At 51.4% G+C, this 22,878-nt stretch overlaps 1 protein-coding gene across 7 annotated transcripts in view; it reads right to left on the bottom strand.

The window, feature by feature from the left end:
• The window catches only part of KHDRBS2 (KH RNA binding domain containing, signal transduction associated 2), a 382,051-nt gene that overhangs the window by 297,574 nt on the left and 61,599 nt on the right, over positions 1–22,878 (bottom strand). For all 7 annotated transcript variants that reach the window (XR_008449307.1, XR_008449306.1, XR_008449303.1 and 4 more), the window contains exon 2: positions 548–675. Coding sequence is in view for 1 of the 7 variants with exons in the window: in XM_054063510.1 (XP_053919485.1) it covers positions 548–675 (128 nt within the window). In the remaining 6 variants the exon portion in view is untranslated. The remainder of the gene's footprint in view (positions 1–547; positions 676–22,878) is intronic.

The raw sequence follows: 22,878 nt of genomic DNA on the forward strand, positions 1-22,878 counted from the left end.
TGAGGAAAGTATGTGGCAGAAAGACATCTGAATTTTATGAACAAGGACAAACACCGTCAAAGCCATGGCTTACAGTAATCCTGCTACTTCTTCATTTCAAACTATTTACACCAGAGAAAATCCCCCAGCTCCTACAGGAAGAAGCTGCAGCATGCTTAAGTTGGCTTTTCAGTTATTGAAATATTATTTTTTATTCTGCTAGAATATGGGGGTTTTGGTCAACTGGTCTTTTATTTTCTAGGAAGATCATACACATGAAAAAAGCAACTATAAACACCTTAACAGTTTGTCTAAGGAGCAGCTATGAAAACTACCTGAAGTAAAAACCAAAAATTCTCATTCACTTCAGCTTTTCTGAAAGGCCCCGAGACAGATGTTAGAACATATTTGAATTTACCTGTTGTCTCATAAGAACTTAATTTTTAGTTGTTTTTGTCTTAATATTGTGAAGTCTGCATACTGAGTTGATAAAAAATTGTTCAGCATATGATTTTTCATCATTCTATTAAAAATGATTAAGCAAGTATTAGATTATACTTTAAGGTACCTTTGGATATTGTTTGACAGGGATCAGAACTCTTTCCGACAGCTTTATGTTTTTGTTGCTGATAACATCAAGGTATTTCTTTTCTTCATCTTCCTTCTTGCCTTCAGAACCCTGAAATTTTTCAATTTCTGAAAAATATTAAAAAGAGAGCAATCGGTGATATGATATTTGTCATCCTCAGCAACTTTAAGCTTACACATTACCATACAGATAGTGCACTGAACACCTGTGCTGCTTGCACTCAAGTGACAGGTACTGCTGTCTTCGAGGAAACCTGGATTGTTACCAGTGCTAAGAGGCAGAGGTAACAGCCCACAGGTCACGCTCCTCAGCGCGTTCCTACCCAGCTGAAACTGAAGACAAATGATATCTGTGGAAGCAGGAACAGATGAGGCTTACAAGTCAGTCTATCAGTCTTCTAAAAGAGGATCACATCATCACATTTAAGGAAGAATTTCTTTACTATGAGGGTAGTGAGGCACTGGTACAGGTTACCCAGGCAAACCGTGGCTGCCCCATCCCTGGATGTGTTCAAGACCAGGTTGGATGGTGCCTTGGGCAGCCTGATCTAGTGGGATGTCCCTGCCCATGGCACGGGGATTGGAACTGGATGATCTTTAAGCTCCCTTCCAACCCAAACTATTCTATGATTCTATTATATTTTGTAAATATTACCTTCCAGAATTAAGTCAGATTCTAATTGCAGTAGATTAATTTTTCTAATTAATTTTCAGTAAAAAACCTGAAGAAACTTCTTGTTGTTACGGAATTTCTATTCAACCGCTTACGAATTATTTAAAAGTTTTACAAAACAAGATAAGAAATACAGTTAACTGTTGCACAAAATGATTTTTCATTAAAGAAACGCAATACGTATATACAATAATGGTGGTATGTAGAACATTTGACAGAACTTTCAAAAACCACTCTACAATACATTCAGGCTGAATAGTTCAGAGTTCTTTATTCCCTAAAGCTTTGTAAGTTACAGATAATAACAAATAATTGAATGAATTACACTGCGAAGAACATTCAATACAGTGCCCAAGACCTTCCTGGTATTACAGGTATTGTTGAAAAAGTTGCATTTGTAGCAGTGTCATTGCTGACAGCAAAGAAAATGGCAATATTTATAAAGAGTTAATTATAACTGAATTACAGCTGAAAAGGGACAGCTTTGGGTCTGAGAAACAGGCTGATTCAAGGCCCAGAAAGCAAGCATGAAGATGACTAACACAGTGACAGGAATCTTTAACACATACACAAGTTTCTTTGACTCACAACAAGTGTAAGAAAAAAATTGTATGTAAGGTAACAGTCCATGTCATGATTTAATAACAAATGTTTCTGCTGCCTATTCTAGATGAAAGAAATTATTTAAAACCTGCATCAGCAGACAGACCTGGAATGCCATTGTTATAAGCTCTTTTAGAACCTCCTACAGAACACAACTAAATGAACTCAGAATGGATACATCTTCCCAAATTTAATATTAAAGAGTTATTTTAATAATCACTAAAAGCATCACGACAACAAGTTTATTTTTTTATGAAATGCTTTAATATACTTGAAAAAAAATGTGGCATGTAGCATTCAGTGGAATGAAGCACGAGCTTACAAATCAATATTCTGCAGTAAAATATGTAGTTCAGGCAGGTTTAATAAGATAGGAAGTTCTTTTAAGATAGCTCCAACACAATTATACCAAGGTTTGCGTTATTGGAGTGCAGAGGGGAGGGACAACAGTAAACAAAAGAGGGAAAAGTGTTGCTAGTGAAGTAAATATTGGATTGAAATGAAGGAATGAATTTCTGAGATTCGTTGTGAACACTTACTAAGCAAGGTAATTGTCTAAGGCAAGCGTGGAAACTCTATTTGTACACATACACAATACAGTACAATCATAGAAGCATTTAGGCTTGAAAAGACCCTTAAGATCATAAAGTCCAATGGTCAACCTTACACTGTCAAGTTCATCACAGAATCATGTCCCCAGGCATGGCATTTACACATCTTACAAATACCTCCAGGGATGATGACTCCACCACTTCCCTGGGTAGCCTGTTCCAGTGCCCAACAACCCTTTTAGTGAAGAAACTTTTCCTAATACCTACTCGAAAGCTTCCCTGGAGCAACTTGAGGACATTCTCTCTCATCCTATCACTTGTTACTTGGGAGAAGAGACCAACTCCCATCACACTACAACCTCCTTTCAGGTAATTGTAGGGAATGATGATGTCTCCCCTCAACTTCCTCCTCTCCAGACTAAAGAGTCCCAGTTCCCTCAACTGTTCCTCAAACAACTTGTATTCCAGACCCTTCACTGGCTTTGTTGCCCTTCTCTGGACATGCTCCAGTCCCTCAATCTCCTTATTGTACTGAGAGGCCCAAAAGTGAACACAGCATTCGAGATTGATAACCTTCCAAACCTACACCAACCGCTGCGGCTCTCCCCTCTACTTCCCGGTCCTGTGCTTTCTTTTTGACTCACAGCATGAGAACAAAAGTATCTCTGCTGCAGTTGATGAAGTACTACTACAGCTACACTTCTCAGACATTACTAGTGTGTGAATAAAAGTTTACAGATTTACCAAGACTAAAACTACCTACGAGACTGCAATTGTTTTAACTCCAGTGTTTAACTCAACACAGCCTTTCGGTTATTTTTGTGAGATGAGATATATGGGAAATATATGTTCCCAAGGCCAGGAATCCTGTGTTCTGGGTGAGTTCCCATTGTGAACTTACCAGACGTCCACTGTGATATCCGTGACATCAGGCTACTTAAGGAGCAAGGCAGTCCTCAAGGACCACAGTGCTGTCCTCGTCCATCCAGGACAGACCTTGGCCGCGTTCAGGGATCAGATTGTAATCTGACCACATTGAAGTCTGTCTTCCACAACTTTGGCAAGTTCCCCCTCACACCTCACTGTGCACATGAGGTTTCTGCTCCATTTATTCTGGTTTGAAGCCAGAATAAATTTTGCTTTTTGATTTCACCCTGGGAGTGACCCTGTCGGCCTCCGCATCGAACCGGCCACAGATAATCAAACCACCTCCTTCGATTGTGCGACTCCAAGGAAGGCACAGACACGAGGGTGTAGCTCGAGGATCGGGGCATGACAACGATTCATAGGAAAAATATGGCAATGGGACTCTGCTAAACGGTGGGGCAGTTTTGTCAGATGAGCTATATGGGAAATATTTGCTCCCGAGTCTGCGGCTCCTGTGCTCTGCGTGAGGTCCCATTGTGACCTCACCCAGAACGGCCCTTGTGACCTCACCAGGCGGCCATTGTGACATCAGTGACATCAGGCCATATAAGGAGCAAGGCAGGCCTCAGGAACCACAGTGCTGTCCTCGACCATCGGGGACGGACCTCTGCAGGTGGGGGAACAAAGGACTCCCATCCCGCAGGCTCCCTTTCCAGGGTACGGAGAGGATCTCCCAGAGAGAAACTCCGGCAGGGTCCAGGGCACTGGCCCTTACCTGCCTTGGAGCCACGACGAGGCTTTCGTGCCTTCCCAGTTCCTGCCAGCACCCGTCACAGAGGTCAGTCACCACCCTGCCCCGAGAGCAGGAACACGCAAAGACGCCTCTGGCATCGCTCGGCAGTCCTGCGATCGTCCCTGCTGCTTGTGGCTACACACGCACAGCCCCAAGGCACAGTGGGCAACTCTTGAGAACTTGACTTCCACAGCTTTCCTGCTTCCTGCAGGCCGTGTCTCTAGGGTACATCGTGAACTTTGCAGCCCCTTTGCTTGCAGTCTGAGATGGCATCGGAGGAGAACCGGGCAGAAAACAACCCCTCCTCCCCTGCTCCCACCCCCAGCCAGGAGCCCCAGGCCCCTCCACAGGATGCGCCTGAGGAACCACGGTGCCCGATCTGCTTGCGCACCATTACTGATGAAGCGACTGTGGTCTCGTGCGGACACACTTTCTGTTTTCGCTGCATATTCGACCGGTACCTCATAACATCTGTGTGCCCAGTCTGCCAGAGCCCTTTCAGCGAATTCTACCGCAAGGTGGGAGCCAGTGACTATGTCCTGTACCGCTTCATGCAGCGCAGTCCCACCATCAACGCTCAAGCAGGGGGACCTCAGCATCGCCCTGCGGAAAGGACACGGCATCGTCCCTCAGTGCCCTCAGGCAGAGACCAGGGCAGTGACCGTGCTGGGGCCCCAGAGAGAATCCGAAGCAGGTCCCCAAGGAGGGACAACAGTGGCCACAGCAGGGCTACGAGCACGTCCCCAAGGAGGCACCATGGTGGCCACAGCACAGCTCGACGCAGGTCACAAAGGAGGCACCATGGTGGGCAAAGCACAGCTCATAGCAGGTCCCCGAGGAGGCACTACCGTGGCCACAGCAGGGCTACAAGCAGGTCTTCAAGGAGGCACCACGGTGGCCACAGCAGGGCTATGAGCAGGTCTGCAAGGAGGCACCATGGTGGCCACAGCACGGCTCGACGCAGGCCGCCGAGGAGGTACCGTGGTGGACGGAGCACGGCTAGAAGCAGGTCCCCACGGAGGTACCATAGTGGCCACAGCAGGGATCGAAGCAGGTCCCGAAGGAGGCACCGTGCTGGCCAAAGCACAGCTAGAAGCAGATCGCCAAGGCAGCACCGTGGTGGCCAAAGCACGACCCCAAGCAGGTCGCGCAGGAGGCACCGTGTTGGACAAAGCACAGCACAAAGCAGGTCCCCAAGGCGGCACCAAAGTGGCCACAGCAGGACTTGAAGCAGGTCCCCACGGAGGCACTGCGCTGGCCAAAGCACGGCTAGAAGCAGGTCGACAAGGAGGCAACGCTGTGGCCACAGCACAGCTCAGTACGCCCAGAACTCCAACTCCTCCAGCAGCCAGAGACGGAAGCGGAGCAGCGCTCAGGACACTGCTCAGGTCATGTGACTCAGGTCACATCAACAGGAACACTGGCTGCCCTCCACCGAACAGTGGGCTATAAGCTGCAGACCCCAGCGAAGATCCCGCAGCGCTCGGTGCCAAACACAGCAGAAGCAGCAAAGGAACAGATACATTAACGGAGCTCTCATTAAAACTATTGACTATTGAAAGATCAACTTCTTTGCTTGTGTTTTGCATGTCTTAAACATCGCCTGAGTGCAAGGCTGCATGCGCCTGGGGGGCCTATGTGCAGCTCTTGGTTGGCAGTGGGAGAGCAGAGAAGAGAGAGGCGTCCCTCTTTCCCCTCCCTCCTCCCATACTGCACACACACGTCCAAGGGTTTCCCGTGGAGGTTCTTTCTGGCAAGGGCCTCTTGAACCGCCAGTGACTCTGCAGACCCCAGCCCCAACTCAAGAACTTCCCCAGCACTTCTGCGCATGCCCCACTTTGAGAACTTTCCACACAAATACACAGCGCAGGCAGAGCAAAACCACTCCTCACGTGCTATTAGGACACGGGTCATCCCTAGAAAGAATTCCTGACCGGAAGCACATGGCTGTGTGCTCACCAGCCCACGGACCACATCTCCTGAGCAGCTGCTGCTGGACCACCTATTCCTCAGGAGAACTCTTCTCACAGCGTGGCAGTGAGAAGTGAAATCCATTTACAATTACTCTGCTCTATCGCAAAGGGATTGCAGGCGCTACTCCCTCCTCCCAACATCCACCGCACCGTGCGCACCCTCCCAAAGGCGCCTCTGCACACACATGGCAAGACCAGCCCCACGTGCTGGTGGGGCACGGACTGGCCTTGTAGAACAACTTGTGAGGAGCCCTGCCGTGCACGTGCTCGGCACTCCGACTCCCTGCACCACACGGCCTGGAAGGAGATACTGCTGGAGTAATCACGTGGTCCTGAGGAACTGCAGCTGCCCGTTGAAGTGGTGACCCCTTCCGCTTTCCTTCTCTCTCTCCTTTTCCCCCACTCTCTCTTTCTAAATACATCTATCACTTACCTTACTGTGTTTTCCTGACTGGTATCGCTGTGTGCTGGATCAAATCCAAGCGACCTTGGTCGCGTTCAGGGATCAGATTGTAATCTGACCACATTGAAGTCTGTCTTCCACAACTTTGGCAAGTTCCCCCTCACACCTCACTGTGCACATGAGGTTTCTGCTCCATTTATTCTGGTTTGAAGCCAGAATAAATTTTGCTTTTTGATTTCACCCTGGGAGTGACCCTGTCGGCCTCCGCATCGAACCGGCCACAGATAATCAAACCACCTCCTTCGACTGTGCGACTCCAAGGAAGGCACAGACACGAGGGTATAGCTCGAGGATCGGGGCATGACAATGATTCACAGGAAAAATATGGCAATGGGACTCTGCTGGACAGTGGGGCAGTTTTGTCAGATGAGCTATATGGGAAATATTTGCTCCCGAGTCTGCGGCTCCTGTGCTCTGCGTGAGGTCCCATTGTGACCTCACCCAGAACGGCCGTTGTGACCTCACCAGGCGGCCATTGTGACATCAGTGACATCAGGCTATATAAGGAGCAAGGCAGGCCTCAGGAACCACAGTGCTGTCCTCGACCATCGGGGACGGACCTCTGCAGGTGGGGGAACAAAGGACTCCCATCCCGCAGGCTCCCTTTCCAGGGTACGGAGAGGATCTCCCAGAGAGAAACTCCGGCAGGGTCCAGGGCACTGGCCCTTACCTGCCCTGGAGCAACGACAAGGCTTTCGTGCCTTCCCAGTTCCTACCAGCACCCATCACAGAGGTCAGTCACCACCCTGCCCCGAGAGCAGGAACACGCAAAGACGCCTCTGGCATCGCTCGGCAGTCCTGCGATCGTCCCTGCTGCTTGTGGCTGCACACGCACAGCCCCAAGGCACAGTGGGCAACGCTTGAGAACTTGACTTCCACAGCTTTCCTGCTTCCTGCAGGTCGTGTCTCTAGGGCACATCGTGAGCTTTGCAGCCCCTTTGCTTGCAGTCTGAGATGGCATCGGAGGAGAACCGGGCAGAAAACAACCCCTCCTCCCCTGCTCCCACACCCAGCCAGGAGCCCCAGGCCCCTCCACAGGATGCGCCTGAGGAACCACGGTGCCCGATCTGCTTGCGCACCATTACTGATGAAGCGACTGTGGTCCCGTGCGGACACACTTTCTGTTTTCGCTGCATATTCGACCGGTACCTCATAATATCTGTGTGCCCAGTCTGCCAGAGCCCTTTCAGCGACTTCTACCGCAAGGTGGGAGCCAGTGACTATGTCCTGTACCGCTTCACGCAGCGCATTCCCACCATCAACGCTCAAGCAGGGAGACCTCAGCGTCGCCCTGCGGAAAGGACACGGCATCGTCCCTCAGTGCCCTCAGGCAGAGACCAGGGCAGTGACCGTGCTGGGGCCCCAGAGAGAATCCGAAGCAGGTCCCCAAGGAGGGACAACAGTGGGCACAGCAGGGCTACGAGCACGTCCCCAAGGAGGCACCATGGTGGCCACAGCACAGCTCGACGCAGGTCACAAAGGAGGCACCATGGTGGGCAAAGCACAGCTCATAGCAGGTCCCCGAGGAGGCACTACCGTGGCCACAGCAGGGCTACGAGCAGGTCTGCAAGGAGGCACCATGGTGGCCACAGCACGGCTCGACGCAGGTCGCCAAGGAGGTACCGTGGTGGACGGAGCACGGCTAGAAGCAGGTCGCCAAGGAGGTACCGTGGTGGACGGAGCACGGCTAGAAGCAGGTCCCCACGGAGGTACCATAGTGGCCACAGCAGGGATCGAAGCAGGTCCCGAAGGAGGCACCGTGCTGGCCAAAGCACAGCTAGAAGCAGATCGCCAAGGCAGCACCGTGGTGGCCAAAGCACGACCCCAAGCAGGTCGCGCAGGAGGCACCGTGTTGGACAAAGCACAGCACAAAGCAGGTCCCCAAGGAGGCACCAAAGTGGCCACAGCAGGACTTGAAGCAGGTCCCCACGGAGGCACTGCGCTGGCCAAAGCACGGCTAGAAGCAGGTCAACAAGGAGGCAACGCTGTGGCCACAGCACGGCTCAGTACGCCCAGAACTCCAACTCCTCCAGCAGCCAGAGACGGAAGCGGAGCAGCGCTCAGGACACTGCTCAGGTCATGTGACTCAGGTCACATCAACAGGAACACTGGCTGCCCTCCACCGAACAGTGGGCTATAAGCTGCAGACCCCAGCGAAGATCCCGCAGCGCTCGGTGCCAAACACAGCAGAAGCAGCAAAGGAACAGATACATTAACGGAGCTCTCATTAAAACTATTGACTATTGAAAGATCAACTTCTTTGCTTGTGTTTTGCATGTCTTAAACATCGCCTGAGTGCAAGGCTGCATGCGCCTGAGGGGGCCTATGTGCAGCTCTTGGTTGGCAGTGGGAGAGCAGAGAAGAGAGAGGCGTCCCTCTTTCCCCTCCCTCCTCCCATACTGCACACACACGTCCAAGGGTTTCCCGTGGAGGTTCTTTCTGGCAAGGGCCTCTTGAACCGCCAGTGACTCTGCAGACCCCAGCCCCAACTCAAGAACTTCCCCAGCACTTCTGCGCATGCCCCACTTTGAGAACTTTCCACACAAATACACAGCGCAGGCAGAGCAAAACCACTCCTCACGTGCTATTAGGACACGGGTCATCCCTAGAAAGAATTCCTGACCGGAAGCACATGGCTGTGTGCTCACCAGCCCACAGACCACATCTCCTGAGCAGCTGCTGCTGGACCACCTATTCCTCAGGAGAACTCTTCTCACAGCGTGGCAGTGAGAAGTGAAATCCATTTACAATTACTCTGCTCTATCGCAAAGGGATTGCAGGCGCTACTCCCTCCTCCCAACATCCACCGCACCGTGCGCACCCTCCCAAAGGCGCCTCTGCACACACATGGCAAGACCAGCCCCACGTGCTGGTGGGGCACGGACTGGCCTTGTAGAACAACTTGTGAGGAGCCCTGCCGTGCACGTGCTCGGCACTCCGACTCCCTGCACCACACGGCCTGGAAGGAGATACTGCTGGAGTAATCACGTGGTCCTGAGGAACTGCAGCTGCCCGTTGAAGTGGTGACCCCTTCCGCTTTCCTTCTCTCTCTCCTTTTCCCCCACTCTCTCTTTCTAAATACATCTATCACTTATCTTACTGTGTTTTCCTGACTGGTATCGCTGTGTGCTGGATCAAATCCAAGCGACCTTGGCCGCGTTCAGGGATCAGATTGTAATCTGACCACATTGAAGTCTGTCTTCCACAACTTTGGCAAGTTCCCCCTCACACCTCACTGTGCACATGAGGTTTCTGCTCCATTTATTCTGGTTTGAAGCCAGAATAAATTTTGCTTTTTGATTTCATCCCGGGAGTGACCCTGTTGGCCTCCGCATCGAACCAGCCACAGATAATCAAACCACCTCCTTCGACTGTGCGACTCCAAGGAAGGCACAGACACGAGGGTGTAGCTCGAGGATCGGGGCATGACAACGATTCACAGAAAAAATATGGCAATGGGACTCTGCTAAACGGTGGGGCAGTTTTGTCAGATGAGCTATATGGGAAATATTTGCTCCCGAGTCTGCGGCTCCTGTGCTCTGCGTGAGGTCCCATTGTGACCTCACCCAGTACGGCCGTTGTGACCTCACCAGGCGGCCATTGTGACATCAGTGACATCAGGCTATATAAGGAGCAAGGCAGGCCTCAGGAACCACAGTGCTGTCCTCGACCATCGGGGACGGACCTCTGCAGGTGGGGGAACAAAGGACTCCCATCCCGCAGGCTCCCTTTCCAGGGTACGGAGAGGATCTCTCAGACAGAAACTCCGGCAGGGTCTGGGTCACTGGCCCTTACCTGCCTTGGAGCCACGACAAGGCTTTCGTGCCTTCCCAGTTCCTGCCAGCACCCATCACAGAGGTCAGTCACCACCCTGCCCCGAGAGCAGGAACACGCAAAGATGCCTCTGGCATCGCTCGGCAGTCCCGGGATCGTCCCTGCTGCTTGTGGCTGCACACGCACAGCCCCAAGACACAGTGGGCAACTCTTGAGAACTCGACTTCCACAGCTTTCCTGCTTCCTGCAGGTCGTGTCTCTAGGGCACATCGTGAGCTTTGTAGCCCTACTGCTTGTAGTCTGAGATGGCATCGGAGGAGAACCGGGCTGAAAACAGTATCTCCTCCCCTGCTCCCACCCCCAGCCAGGAGCCCCAGGCCCCTCCACAGGATGCGCCTGAGGAGCCACGGTGCCCAATCTGCTTGGGCACCATTAATGATGAAGCGACTGTGGTCTCGTGCAGACACACTTTCTGTTTTCACTGCGTATTAGAGTGGTACCTCAGAACACCTGTGTGCCCGCTCTGCCGGTCCCCTTTCAGCCACCTCTACCGCAAGGTGGGACCCAATGACTATGTCCTGTACCGCTTCACGCAGTGCAGAATCCCCATCAATGCTCAAGCAGGGAGACCTCAGCGTCGCCCTGCAGAAAGGAGACGGCATCGTCCCTCAGGCCAACAACACCGCCCCTCTGCCAGCAGAGACCAGGGCAGTGGCCGTGCTGGGAACGCAGAGAGAGTCCGAAGCAGGTCCCCAAGGAGGGATGACAGTGCTCACAGCGGGGCTAGGAGCAGATCCCCAAGGAGGCACCGTGAGGGCCACAGCAGGCCTACGAGCAGGTCTCAAAGGAGGCGCCATGATGGCCACAGCATGACCTCAAGCAGGTCGCCAAGGAGGCATCTTGGTGGCCAAAGCACGGCTCAACGCAGGTCCACAAGGAGCCACCGCAGTGGCCACAGCAGGTCTAGGAGCAGGTCTGCAAGGAGGCACCACGGTGGCCAAAGCACAGCTCGAAGCAGGTCGCCAAGGAGGCACCGTGGTGGCCAAAGCAGGCCTCAAAGCATGGCTCAAAGCAGGTCCACAAGGAGGCGCAATGGTGGCTACAGCAGGGCTAGAAGCAGGTCGCCAAGGAGGCACCGTGCTGGCCAAAGCACTGGTAGAAGCAGGTCGCCAAGGCAGCATAGTGGTGGCCAAAGAACGGCTCGACGCAGGTCATCAAGGAGGTATCGTGGTGGCCAAAGTGCGACTCGACACAGGTAGCCAAGCAGGTACCGTGGTGGACAGAGCACAGCTCAAAGCAGGTCCCCAAGAAGCACCACAGTCACCACAGTAGGGCTTGAAGCAGGTCCCCACAGAGGCACCATGCTGACCAAAGCACGGCTAGAAGCAGGTCGCCAAGGAATCATCGTGGTGGCCATAGCACGACCCCACGCAGGTCGCCAAGGAGGCAAGGCAGTGGCCGCAGCACGGCTCAGCACGCCCAGCAGTCCAACCCCTCCAGCAGCTGGAGACGGCAGCGGAGTAGCGCTCGGGACACTGCTCAGGTCACTGGGGCTGAGGAAGGACAATCTCCAAGGCCTGGACAACAGCGGGCTATAAGCTGCAGACCCCAGCAAAGATCCCGCAGCGTTCGGTGCCAAACACAGCAGAAGCAGCAAAGGAACAGATACATTAACGTAGCTTTCATTAAAGACTATTGAAAGATCAACTTCTTTGCTTGCGTTTTGCATGTCCCTCCTCCCATACTGCACACATACTGTATCAAATTTGCAAAGCAAGGAAGCACAGTGCTGGATGCGTGGCTGAGGCTCAGTCACATCAGCCAGAGGCGCTCCTGGTCAAGGTTCCCTTCCCCTTCTATACATTTTCAAAAAAAAATTGCATTTTGGCACAAAAGCAGTTAGCAACAGGGCTCATCCATCCCCCTCCCATCAGAACAATAATGCCCATCCGTCCCCCCCAGGCAGTCTGATGGGCAGAGGAGTGGAAAGATGCGGGGCGAACGGTACCCACTGGGGAGCTCTGTCCCTCCACTGAACCCCACACCACAGACAAGCTGGCGTCAACAAAGAAAAACATTTTGCATCTCCTTCCCCCCTCAAGGCAAAAATGCCAACAGCCTGTTGATTCTCATTTTTTAGTCTTGAGATTGGAACTCTTAATGCATTTTTTTTCCGCCATTTTTCTATCCCTAAATTTAACTCATCCCATGTCTGAACCAAAACATGAACAATTCACTAAATTTTTAACAATCATTATTAGTCTTATTATTAACACTAACTATATTATATATTATTAACACTAATTATGTATTATATATTAAATATATATGATATATACAATTATATATTATTATATATTATTAACACTAATTATATATTATATAGTATTATAATTATATAATTATTAAAATTATCTTTCTCCCATCCCATAGTCCATCATGAGGGTCTTTAGGGGTCGCATTACATGTCCTTATTCGGCATTGTTTACTGGCACAAAACCAACTATTCTTCCTCAATTTTCACCATCCCCCCCTTTTTCCTTTGCTACTACATTTGGCTTGAGCCATAAACATGACCCAGCTTTTTTGTTTGTTAACAAATAAGGAGAGGAGACGAGGTCTTATCATCATCAGGAGGGTTCCCCCTACTATTATACCCTTTAACCCTCCAAAGTTCCAGCACTTGTCCATATCTAAATTGCCTCATCATCAATCTGAAGACAATAATTGGTTAAGTTAAACCTCCCACACACTCCACCCTCTTGAGCTAAAAGATAATCTAAAACCAGGCGATTCTGGCATACTGCCGTCCTAATAGTAACAAAATCGTTTTATCAGCAGGATTCCAAATGGCCCATTATATGCAAACTCAAGCAGCATTGTAACATAGGCCAAAAGGATCACACATATACTAGTATATTTCCCGCAGACCCCACTCCTTTGATTTCACTCGGGGGTTGTTACACACGATGCCTTGCGTGGTATTATACCTCCCGTAAATGGTACTATTCCTGTTTCAGGGAGCTAATCTATGCTCCTTGCAACTGTAATGGGTGTGGTATCAAGAGGAGGATTATGAACAGAGGTCCGATATGACATATGCTTCCACCCCCTTGACCTATGGGGTTGCAGCCCACAGTCAGGGTAGGAGATCTCTTCTCAGTGGCAAGCATAGGAGTCAATCCGGTCTTGCCATCTGTTCTGTGGCCTCTTTGATTTCTTTTTTTGGCAATACTGGGTAGTATGTTCCCAATCTCTTTCCCAGACATCCCAAATTTCAGGGATAAGTCTGAGTTTACCACACTCCAGTTTAATGATAATTTGCCGCCTGGTGAGCTCTTTCCCAATTATAATACCAGGGGATCTCAGGGAAACACTACATTCAGGCCTTCTCCATCCGGCAATATAAAACCGTCTAGATTTAACCTTTCAACACTCACACAATAATGCCATCCTCGGTCTCCTGGTCGTTGCAATATTCCGCATTGTAAACAGGAAGTAACACCGAGCCACCCGTTGATAACCCCTTGATCCCAATCAAACGCGACCACCCTCTGAGCTGGGGTTACATACACCCCTCCCAGGTATACCTTTCCCACCTTCCCTCCTTCCCCAAGTTCCCCCTCACTTCGATATCCCCATGGTTTCAATCCAAACCACCGGAGTAGTGCTCTTTCACTCAGTCTTGCCAGTCTGTCTTCGTCATCTCCGCCTCAGGGCATGGGGATCCTCCTTGATTCTCCACTCTGGTGCAGGCTTCTTTACCGGACCTTTGACTCGGGAAGTGTGGGCCTACCCCTTTTCTCGTGTTTGAACCGCTGATTTGGTGGTCAAGAGTACCTGGAAAGAAGCTTCCCAGTCAGGGGTTAATGAGTGTTCTTGCCAAGTCTTGATTAGTACCCAGTCTCCTGGAGTGACAGAGTGTATTTTCAAGTCCAAAGGGGTAGTCTGAGATTACATACCCCTATGCCACAGATTTTCCCCAGATTCGTCAGGTATGTTTCTGTTTTTTCTTGTTCTTCTACTAACTCAGGAATTCCTCCTGTGTGAATCATGAAAGGTAGTCCAAACATCATCTCGTAAGACAACACCCCTAAGTCTGCTCTAGGCTAAGTGTGAATTCTCAGTAATGCCAGAGGGAGGCATTGTGTCCAGGTTGTGGGGCTCAGCCACGAGTCTCGTTAAAGCTTTTTTCAGAGTCTGATTCATTCGTTCTACCCAACTTGAGCTTTGTGGATTCCACGGCATGTGAAAATCCCACTTTATACCTAGCACATTGACTACTTCTTGCAATATTTTGGACGTAAAGTGGGTGCTGCAGTCTGAATCAATTCATTCCACCACCCCATATCTAGGAATTATTTGGGGATATCTTGAGGTTGAATCCTGGGGTGACCTCATCTCAGAAGCCACCTGGATCATGGCCACCATAATTTTGGCTTTGGCCTTCACTTCTTCTTCATCTCTCCTCACATAAACTTTTTGTGCCTCTCTAAGAAGCTCATCTAACCCTTTGAGGTGCCAGTCCTCCAATTCTTCTAGTTTCTTTTGAATGTCTGGCCAGGCATGGGTCACAAAATGGACCTTCAGTAATGATTAGCCAGCCTCAGATTCGGGGTCCACTCCTGAATATTGCTGGATACTTTGCCTTAATCTCTCCAGCCATTCAGTGGGTGTTTCTTCCTTCCTTTGTTCAATATTGAATGCTTTGCTGGCATTCACTCCCCAGGGCACCACCTCCTATATTCCTCAAATCATGATGGTGCTATAGTCATTTAAGTTATTCCTTCCCTCGGGAGTACTGTAGTCCCACCTAGGGTCCATATGAGGGAGTTTTTGTTCTCCATTTGGATCTTGCTGATTTTGGTGTTCCCTCTCCCAAACTCTCATTCCTGCTGTTCGTATCATTTGCCGCTCTTCTGGCAAAAATAAAATGGAGAATATATATTCTAACTACCCCCAGGTGCACAAATTAGGGCCCAAAAATCGGTGAACCAGATCAGCGACTCATACAGGGTCCTCTAACAGTCCTCTTACTTCCTTTTTAAAACGACGCACTTCAGTGCCCGTGAATGGGACGATTACGAGGCCTACACCACCCTTGCCCCCCCCCCCCAGCGGGATCGCCTGTAAAGTATATAATCCTACTTCTCTTTCCCGAGCCCTTCTTTAAGCTCGGGTTTCAAGACCTCGAGGCTCCTCATCTTCACCTACAATCTACAGGATTATATGGGGGCGGGAGATGATCTAAGGGATCCCACGTCCCTCCTTTTTCTTTTCTCTTCCTTCCTCGTCTCTCACTATCCTTCACCATCGTTACTGGAACTGGGTTTCCTGGAGCTGGATCTCCCAGCACCCTCTTCCAACAAGACGTACAGTCACTTTCTTCTTGGGAGAAGGGTTCTCTAGCATTCATATATAAATTCAGGGCTCAGCAAATCCAGCTCTCATAGGACCCAAACTTTGGCCAATCCAAGGAGTCATGTCTAATGGGTCCTTGATCCATTCTATCATGCAATACTGGCTCATTTAGTTTTGTCCTTTCCCTTAGTGTTCACGGTTCCGTGACCTCAACATCCCCCCCAGTGGGCTATCTGGGGGAACCCCTGCCAGCAATTTATGACTCCCTTCCTGCTCAGGGCCCATCTTATCATATCTCTGGCCAGTATTTCCCTGGAGGGTTTTACAGCCACCGCACACCCGCTTCGCCTCTTCAGCGGTTAGGACCATCACGGGCAACTAGAAACGCGCTTAGAGGGGCTCCGCACTCACTTCCCAGATCTGGCTGCCAGTCCAGCTCTCACACACATCCGTTCACCTCCAGTATCCAGAGCATCTCGGAATAAATGGTCGCTCACCTCTTGAACCCGGGGGTCTTGCAGTCTAGGACCGCTCACCCACAATTCCCAAACCAGATAATATTCACCAGCCCGTTTTCCTATCCGGGTCTTTGTGCACAAGAATTACAGACAGTAGTATAATAGAAAAAAAGGGGTTATCCTTTAATTTTTCTTGAGGAATATCTTTGAATTTTCCTTACTTTCCATAACCTTCTCTTGGGGATGCGAGCAATCGCTGCCCACCACTGTGGAGAACAAGGCAAACCACACAATGGGCGCGAGGTGCACCTCTCACCTTGCTCACCAAAACGGGCTGCAGCGGGCCGAGTGATGCCACACAACCCCCAAACTGTCAAAATGAACAATGCAAAATCTTCTATCCAATCAAACAAAAGTTTATAACGAAAAATTTATTATGAGGTATTAAATTTGCAAAGCAAGGAAGAAGCAGTGGGCATACGGCTAAGGCTCGGTCACAACGGGCAGAGGCGCCCCTGGTCATGATTTCATTCCCCTTTTAAACATTTTCCCAAAAACGATTAAATCTGGGGCCAAAGCAGCTAACAACAAGGCTCATCCGTCCCCCTCCCGTAAGAACAACAATGCCCGTCCGTCCCCACCAGGTGGTCCGATGGGCAGGGGAGTGGCAGAAAGATGCGGGGAGAGCGGTGCCCACTGGTGAGCTCTGCCCCTCCACTGAACCCGCAACCCAGATAAGGTGGTGCCAACAAAGAAAAACATTTTGGATCTCTATCCCCACTCAAGCCAAAAACGCTGATGGCCTGTTGAGTCTCATTTTTTTGTCTTGAGATTGGAACTTTCAATGCATTTTTTTCCACCCTTTTTCTATCCCTAAATTTAACCCATCGCACATCTGCACCAAAACATGAACAAATTACTAATTTTTAAAAACTCATTTAGAGGTCGCATTACATGTCCATATTTGGAACTGTTTACTGGCAGAAAGCCAATTATTCTTCCCCATTTCTCACATGAAAAATACTTGGTCCTAAAGCCGGGGCTCCTGTGTTCTGGGTGAGGTCCCGTTGTGACCTCACCCAGAACGGCCATTGTGACCTCACCAGAATCAGAAGCAGGTCCCCAAGGAGGGACGACAGTGGGCACAGCAGGGCTCGACGCAGGTCGCCAAGGAGGCACTGTGGTGCCCAAAGCATGGCTCAAAGCAGGTCCACAAGGAGGCACCACAGTGCCCACATTATGGCTAGAAGCAGGTCCCCACAGAGACGCCATGTTGGCCACAGCACGGCCCCAAACAGGTCCCCAAGGAGGAACCATGGTGGCCACAGCAGGGATCAAAGCAGGTCCCCAAGGAGGCACCGTGCTGGCCAAAGCACAGATAGAAGCAGGTCACCAAGGCGGCACCATGATAGCCACAGCAGGGCTAGGAACAGGCCGCCACGGAGGCACCATGGTGGCCAAAGCACAGCTCGACGCAGGTCGCCAAGGAGGTACCGTGGTGGCCACAGCACGGCTAGAAGCCGGTCGCCAAGGAGGCACCACAGCGGCCACAGCAGTGCTTGAAGCAGGTCCCCAGGGATGCACTGCACTGGCAAAAACACAGCTAGAAGCAGGTTGACAAGGAGGCACCGTGGTGGCCAAAGCATGGCTAGAAGCAGGTCCCCATGCAGACGCCATGTTGGCCACAGCATGAGCCCCAAACAGGTCCCCAAAGAGGAACCATGGTGGCCAGAGCAGGGATCGAAGCAGGTCCCCACAGAGGCACCACGCTGGCCAAAGCACAGCAAAGAAGCAGGTCGCCAAGGAGGCACCGTGGTGGCCAAAGTGCGACTCAACACAGGTAGCCAAGCAGGTACCGTGGTGGACAGAGCACAGCTCAAAGCAGGTCCCCAAGAAGCACCACAGTCACCACAGCAGGGCTTGAAGCAGGTCCCCACAGAGGCACCGTGCTGGCCAAAGCACGGCTAGAAGCAAGTTGCCAAGGAATCATCGTGGTGGCCACAGCACGACCCCAAGCAGGTCGCCAAGGAGGCAAGGCGGTGGCTGCAGCACAGCTCAGCATGCCCAGCAGTCCAACCCCTCCAGCAGCCGGAGACGGCAGCAGAGTAGCGCTCGGGACACTGCTCAGGTCACTGGGGCTGAGGAAGGACAATCTCCAAGGCCTGGACAAGATTTCCCAGCCTCTTCAAGGAGGATCGACGGTCGTTAACGGGGACACCGGCTTTCTACCTGGGAACAGCAGCCAACAAGGAGCCGATCCCGGCGCAGGTCCCACAACACTGGGCACCGATCACAGTGGGAGCAGCAAAGGAGCAGGGATCGCAGCTAGGGGCCAGCTCAAAGCCCAGAACTGCAACTCCCAGCTCATTACAGCAGCACAAAGCACCATCAACAGGAACACTGGCTGCCCTCCACCGAACAGCGGGCTATAAGCTGCAGACCCCAGCGAAGATCCCACAGCACTCGGTGCCAAACACAGCAGAAGCAGCAAAGGAACAGATACATTAATGTAGCTCTCATTAAAGACTATTGAAAGATCAACTTCTTTGCTTGTGTTTTGTATGTCTTAAACATCGCCTGAGTGCAAGGCTGCATGCGCCTGAGGGGGCCTATGTGCAGCTCTTGGTTGGCAGTGGGAGAGCAGAGAAGAGAGAGGCGTCCCTCTTTCCCCTCCCTCCTCCCATACTGCACACACACGTCCAAGGGTTTCCCGTGGAGGTTCTTTCTGGCAAGGGCCTCTTGAACCGCCAGTGACTCTGCAGACCCCAGCCCCAACTCAAGAACTTCCCCAGCACTTCTGCGCATGCCCCACTTTGAGAACTTTCCACACAAATACACAGCGCAGGCAGAGCAAAACCACTCCTCACAGTGCTATTAGGACTCGGGTCATCCCTAGAAAGAATTCCTGACAGGAAGCACGTGGCTGTGTGCTCACCAGCCCACGGACCACATCTCCTGAGCAGCTGCTGCTGGACCACCTATTCCTCAGGAGAACTCTTCTCACAGCGTGGCAGTGAGAAGTGAAATCCATTTACAATTACTCTGCTCTATCGCAAAGGGATTGCAGGCGCTACTCCCTCCTCCCAACATCCACCGCACCGTGCGCACCCTCCCAAAGGCGCCTCTGCACACACATGGCAAGACCAGCCCCACGTGCTGGTGGGGCATGGACTGGCCTTGTAGAACAACTTGTGAGGAGCCCTGCCGTGCACGTGCTCGGCACTCCGACTCCCTGCACCACACGGCCTGGAAGGAGATACTGCTGGAGTAATCACGTGGTCCTGAGGAACTGCAGCTGCCCGTTGAAGTGGTGACCCCTTCCGCGTTCCTTCTCTCTCTCCTTTTCCCCCACTCTCTCTTTCTAAATACATCTATCACTTATCTTACTGTGTTTTCCTGACTGGTATCGCTGTGTGCTGGATCAAATCCAAGCGACCTTGGCCACGTTCAGGGATCAGATTGTAATCTGACCACATTGAAGTCTGTCTTCCACAACTTTGGCAAGTTCCCCCTCACACCTCACTGTGCACATGAGGTTTCTGCTCCATTTATTCTGGTTTGAAGCCAGAATAAATTTTGCTTTTTGATTTCACCCTGGGAGTGACCCTGTCGGCCTCCGCATCGAACCAGCCACAGATAATCAAACCACCTCCTTCGACTGTGCGACTCTAAGGAAGGCACAGACACGAGGGTGTAGCTCGAGGATCGAGGCATGACAACGATTCACAGGAAAAATATGGCAATGGGACTCTGCTAAACGGTGGGGCAGTTTTGTCAGATGAGCTATATGGGAAATATTTGCTCCCGAGTCTGCGGCTCCTGTGCTCTGCGTGAGGTCCCATTGTGACCTCACCCAGAACGGCCCTTGTGACCTCACCAGGCGGCCATTGTGACATCAGTGACATCAGGCTATATAAGGAGCAAGGCAGGCCTCAGGAACCACAGTGCTGTCCTCGACCATCGGGGACGGACCTCTGCAGGTGGGGGAACAAAGGACTCCCATCCCGCAGGCTCCCTTTCCAGGGTACGGAGAGGATCTCCCAGAGAGAAACTCCGGCAGGGTCTGGGTCACTGGCCCTTACCTGCCTTGGAGCCACGACAAGGCTTTCGTGCCTTCCCAGCTCCTGCCAGCACCCATCACAGAGGTCAGTCACCACCCTGCCCCGAGAGCAGGAACACGCAAAGATGCCTCTGGCATCGCTCGGCAGTCCCGGGATCGTCCCTGCTGCTTGTGCCCGCACACGCACAGCCCCAAGGCACAGTGGGCAACGCTTGAGAACTCGACTTCCACAGCTTTCCTGCTTCCTGCAGGTCGTGTCTCTAGGGCACATTGTGAGCTTTGTATCCCCTTTGCTTGCAGTCTGAGATGGCATCGGAGGAGAACCGGACAGAAAACAACCCCTCCTCCCCTGCTCCCACCCCCAGCCAGGAGCCCCAGGCCCCTCCACAGGATGCGCCTGAGGAACCACGGTGCCCAGTCTGCTTGGGCACCATTAACGATGAAGCGACTGTGGTCTCGTGCAGACACACTTTCTGTTTTCACTGCGTATTTGAGTGGTACCTCAGAAGTCCTGTGTGCCCGCTCTGCCGGTCCCCTTTCAGCCAACTCTACCGCAAGGTGGGACCCAATGACTATGTCCTGTACCGCTTCACGCAGTGCAGAAACCCCATCAATGCTCAAGCAGGGAGACCTCAGCGTCGCCTTGCAGAAAGGAGACGGCATCGTCCCTCAGGCCAACAACACCGCCCCTCTGCCAGCAGAGACCAGGGCAGTGGCCGTGCTGGGAACGCAGAGAGAGTCCGAAGCAGGTCCCCAAGGAGGGATGACAGTGCTCACAGCGGGGCTAGGAGCAGATCCCCAAGGAGGCACCGTGATGGCCACAGCAGGGCTACGAGCAGGTCTCAAAGGAGGCGCCATGATGGCCACAGCATGACCTCAAGCAGGTCGCCAAGGAGGCATCTTGGTGGCCGAAGCACGGCTCAACGCAGGTCCACAAGGAGCCACCGCAGTAGCCACAGCAGGGCTAGGAGCAGGTCTGCAAGGAGGCACCACAGTGGCCAAAGCACAGCTCGAAGCAGGTCGCCAAGGAGGCACCGTGGTGGCCAAAGCAGGCCTCGAAGCATGGCTCAAAGCAGGTCCACAAGGAGGCGCAATGGTGGCCACAGCAGGGCTAGAAGCAGGTCGCCAAGGAGGCACCGTGGTGGCCAAAGCAGGCCTCAAAGCATGGCTCAAAGCAGGTCCACAAGGAGGCGCAATGGTGGCCACAGCAGGGCTAGGAGCAGGTCGCCAAGGAGGCACCACGGTGGCCAAAGCACTGGTAGAAGCAGGTCGCCAAGGCAGCACGGTGGTGGCCAAAGAACGGCTCGACGCAGGTCATCAAGGAGGTATCGTGGTGGCCAAAGTGCGACTCGACGCAGGTAGCCAAGCAGGTACTGTGGTGGACAGAGCACAGCTCAAAGCAGGTCCCCAAGAAGCACCACAGTCACCACAGCAGGGCTTGAAGCAGGTCCCCACAGAGGCACCGTGCTGGCCAAAGCACGGCTAGAAGCAGGTCGCCAAGGAATCATCGTGGTGGTACCCTTCCAAGAACGGTACCAGTGTGCATCCTGCAACTCGTGTCAGCAGTGATACAACTTCACACCAAAACTGCTCCTAATAACAACTGCAAAAATAACATTGTCTTTAACTGAGGCCTGAGGCCTATGATCTGCTCTCCATTATAAAACATGTCTGAAAAGTAAAGGGCCTCTTGCAAGGCCTTTTAGGGTTATGATGATAACAGCATAGAAACTTGGATGATATGAGAAACTATTTCTCATAGTCTTCTATGTTACACTTGTCCATAAAAAGTTGTACTGAACATTTTATGTCTATGCCTTTTCTTCTCATACTGAATTTCTGCAGTACAATCAACTGAAGATTTTATCACTTTTTTCTCCTTTCTGCCCTGATACCAATGACAACAATGACTTATTAGAAAACCTCTTCTCCTTCTTCATTGCCTGCTTTCTCACAGCTTACCCCAGGTCCTCACTAGAAAACCTTTTCCTGTTACTTACCATTCTTCTCACAAGGTGGCAGTGATAAGTGAAGTTGCGCTACGATTGCTCTATTGCAAAGGGACTGCCTATAATGCCAGCCCAAATTTAATAGCTAGTAGCAAGCTTCTGAAAAGCTTAATCTTCTTCTCCTTCCTCCTTAGAGACTTTAAAAGCAACCCCCAAAGCCCCTACAAAGAAATATGCCCCCATGGTATGCTCTCTACAGAGCCTCTCATTGAACGCTCTCAGTGGGACTACACACTACAGACTCTTCAGGCCACATCCAAAAACTACCAAAGTCATTGAAAAACAAGGGTGTACCAGTAATATCATTACTTTCCAGCAAGACTGGTGGGAAGAAGAGTTTTCTCAAAAGACAGAGGTGCTGCAGTGAATTATAACTGGCCCAAGACAAACTGTACTAAATATTTGTATTTTACTGAAGTAGCCAGCTGTTCTGGACACGCATGTCACTTCATGACTAGGACAACGATGGAGCAGAAGGAGTAGGATGCTGTTATGAAGGAATTCAGACCAGGACCAAGATGCCAACCAGCCGGCCCATGGCACTGACATGCAGCAAGTCGTATTACTTACAAATTGTGACCTGCCAACCAAAGGGAAAAACCATGGTGACATGTAACACACGCTACGAAAGCATGAACCATACCTTCAGATTTTAACACCACATTTCTTTTTATGAATGCAACCACATTACGTATTTTCTATTTACTGGAAGCCAGTGTTAGTATA

The sequence above is a fragment of the Cuculus canorus genome, chromosome 3 (genome assembly GCF_017976375.1).
Source record: "Cuculus canorus isolate bCucCan1 chromosome 3, bCucCan1.pri, whole genome shotgun sequence".
NCBI lineage: Eukaryota > Metazoa > Chordata > Aves > Cuculiformes > Cuculidae > Cuculus > Cuculus canorus.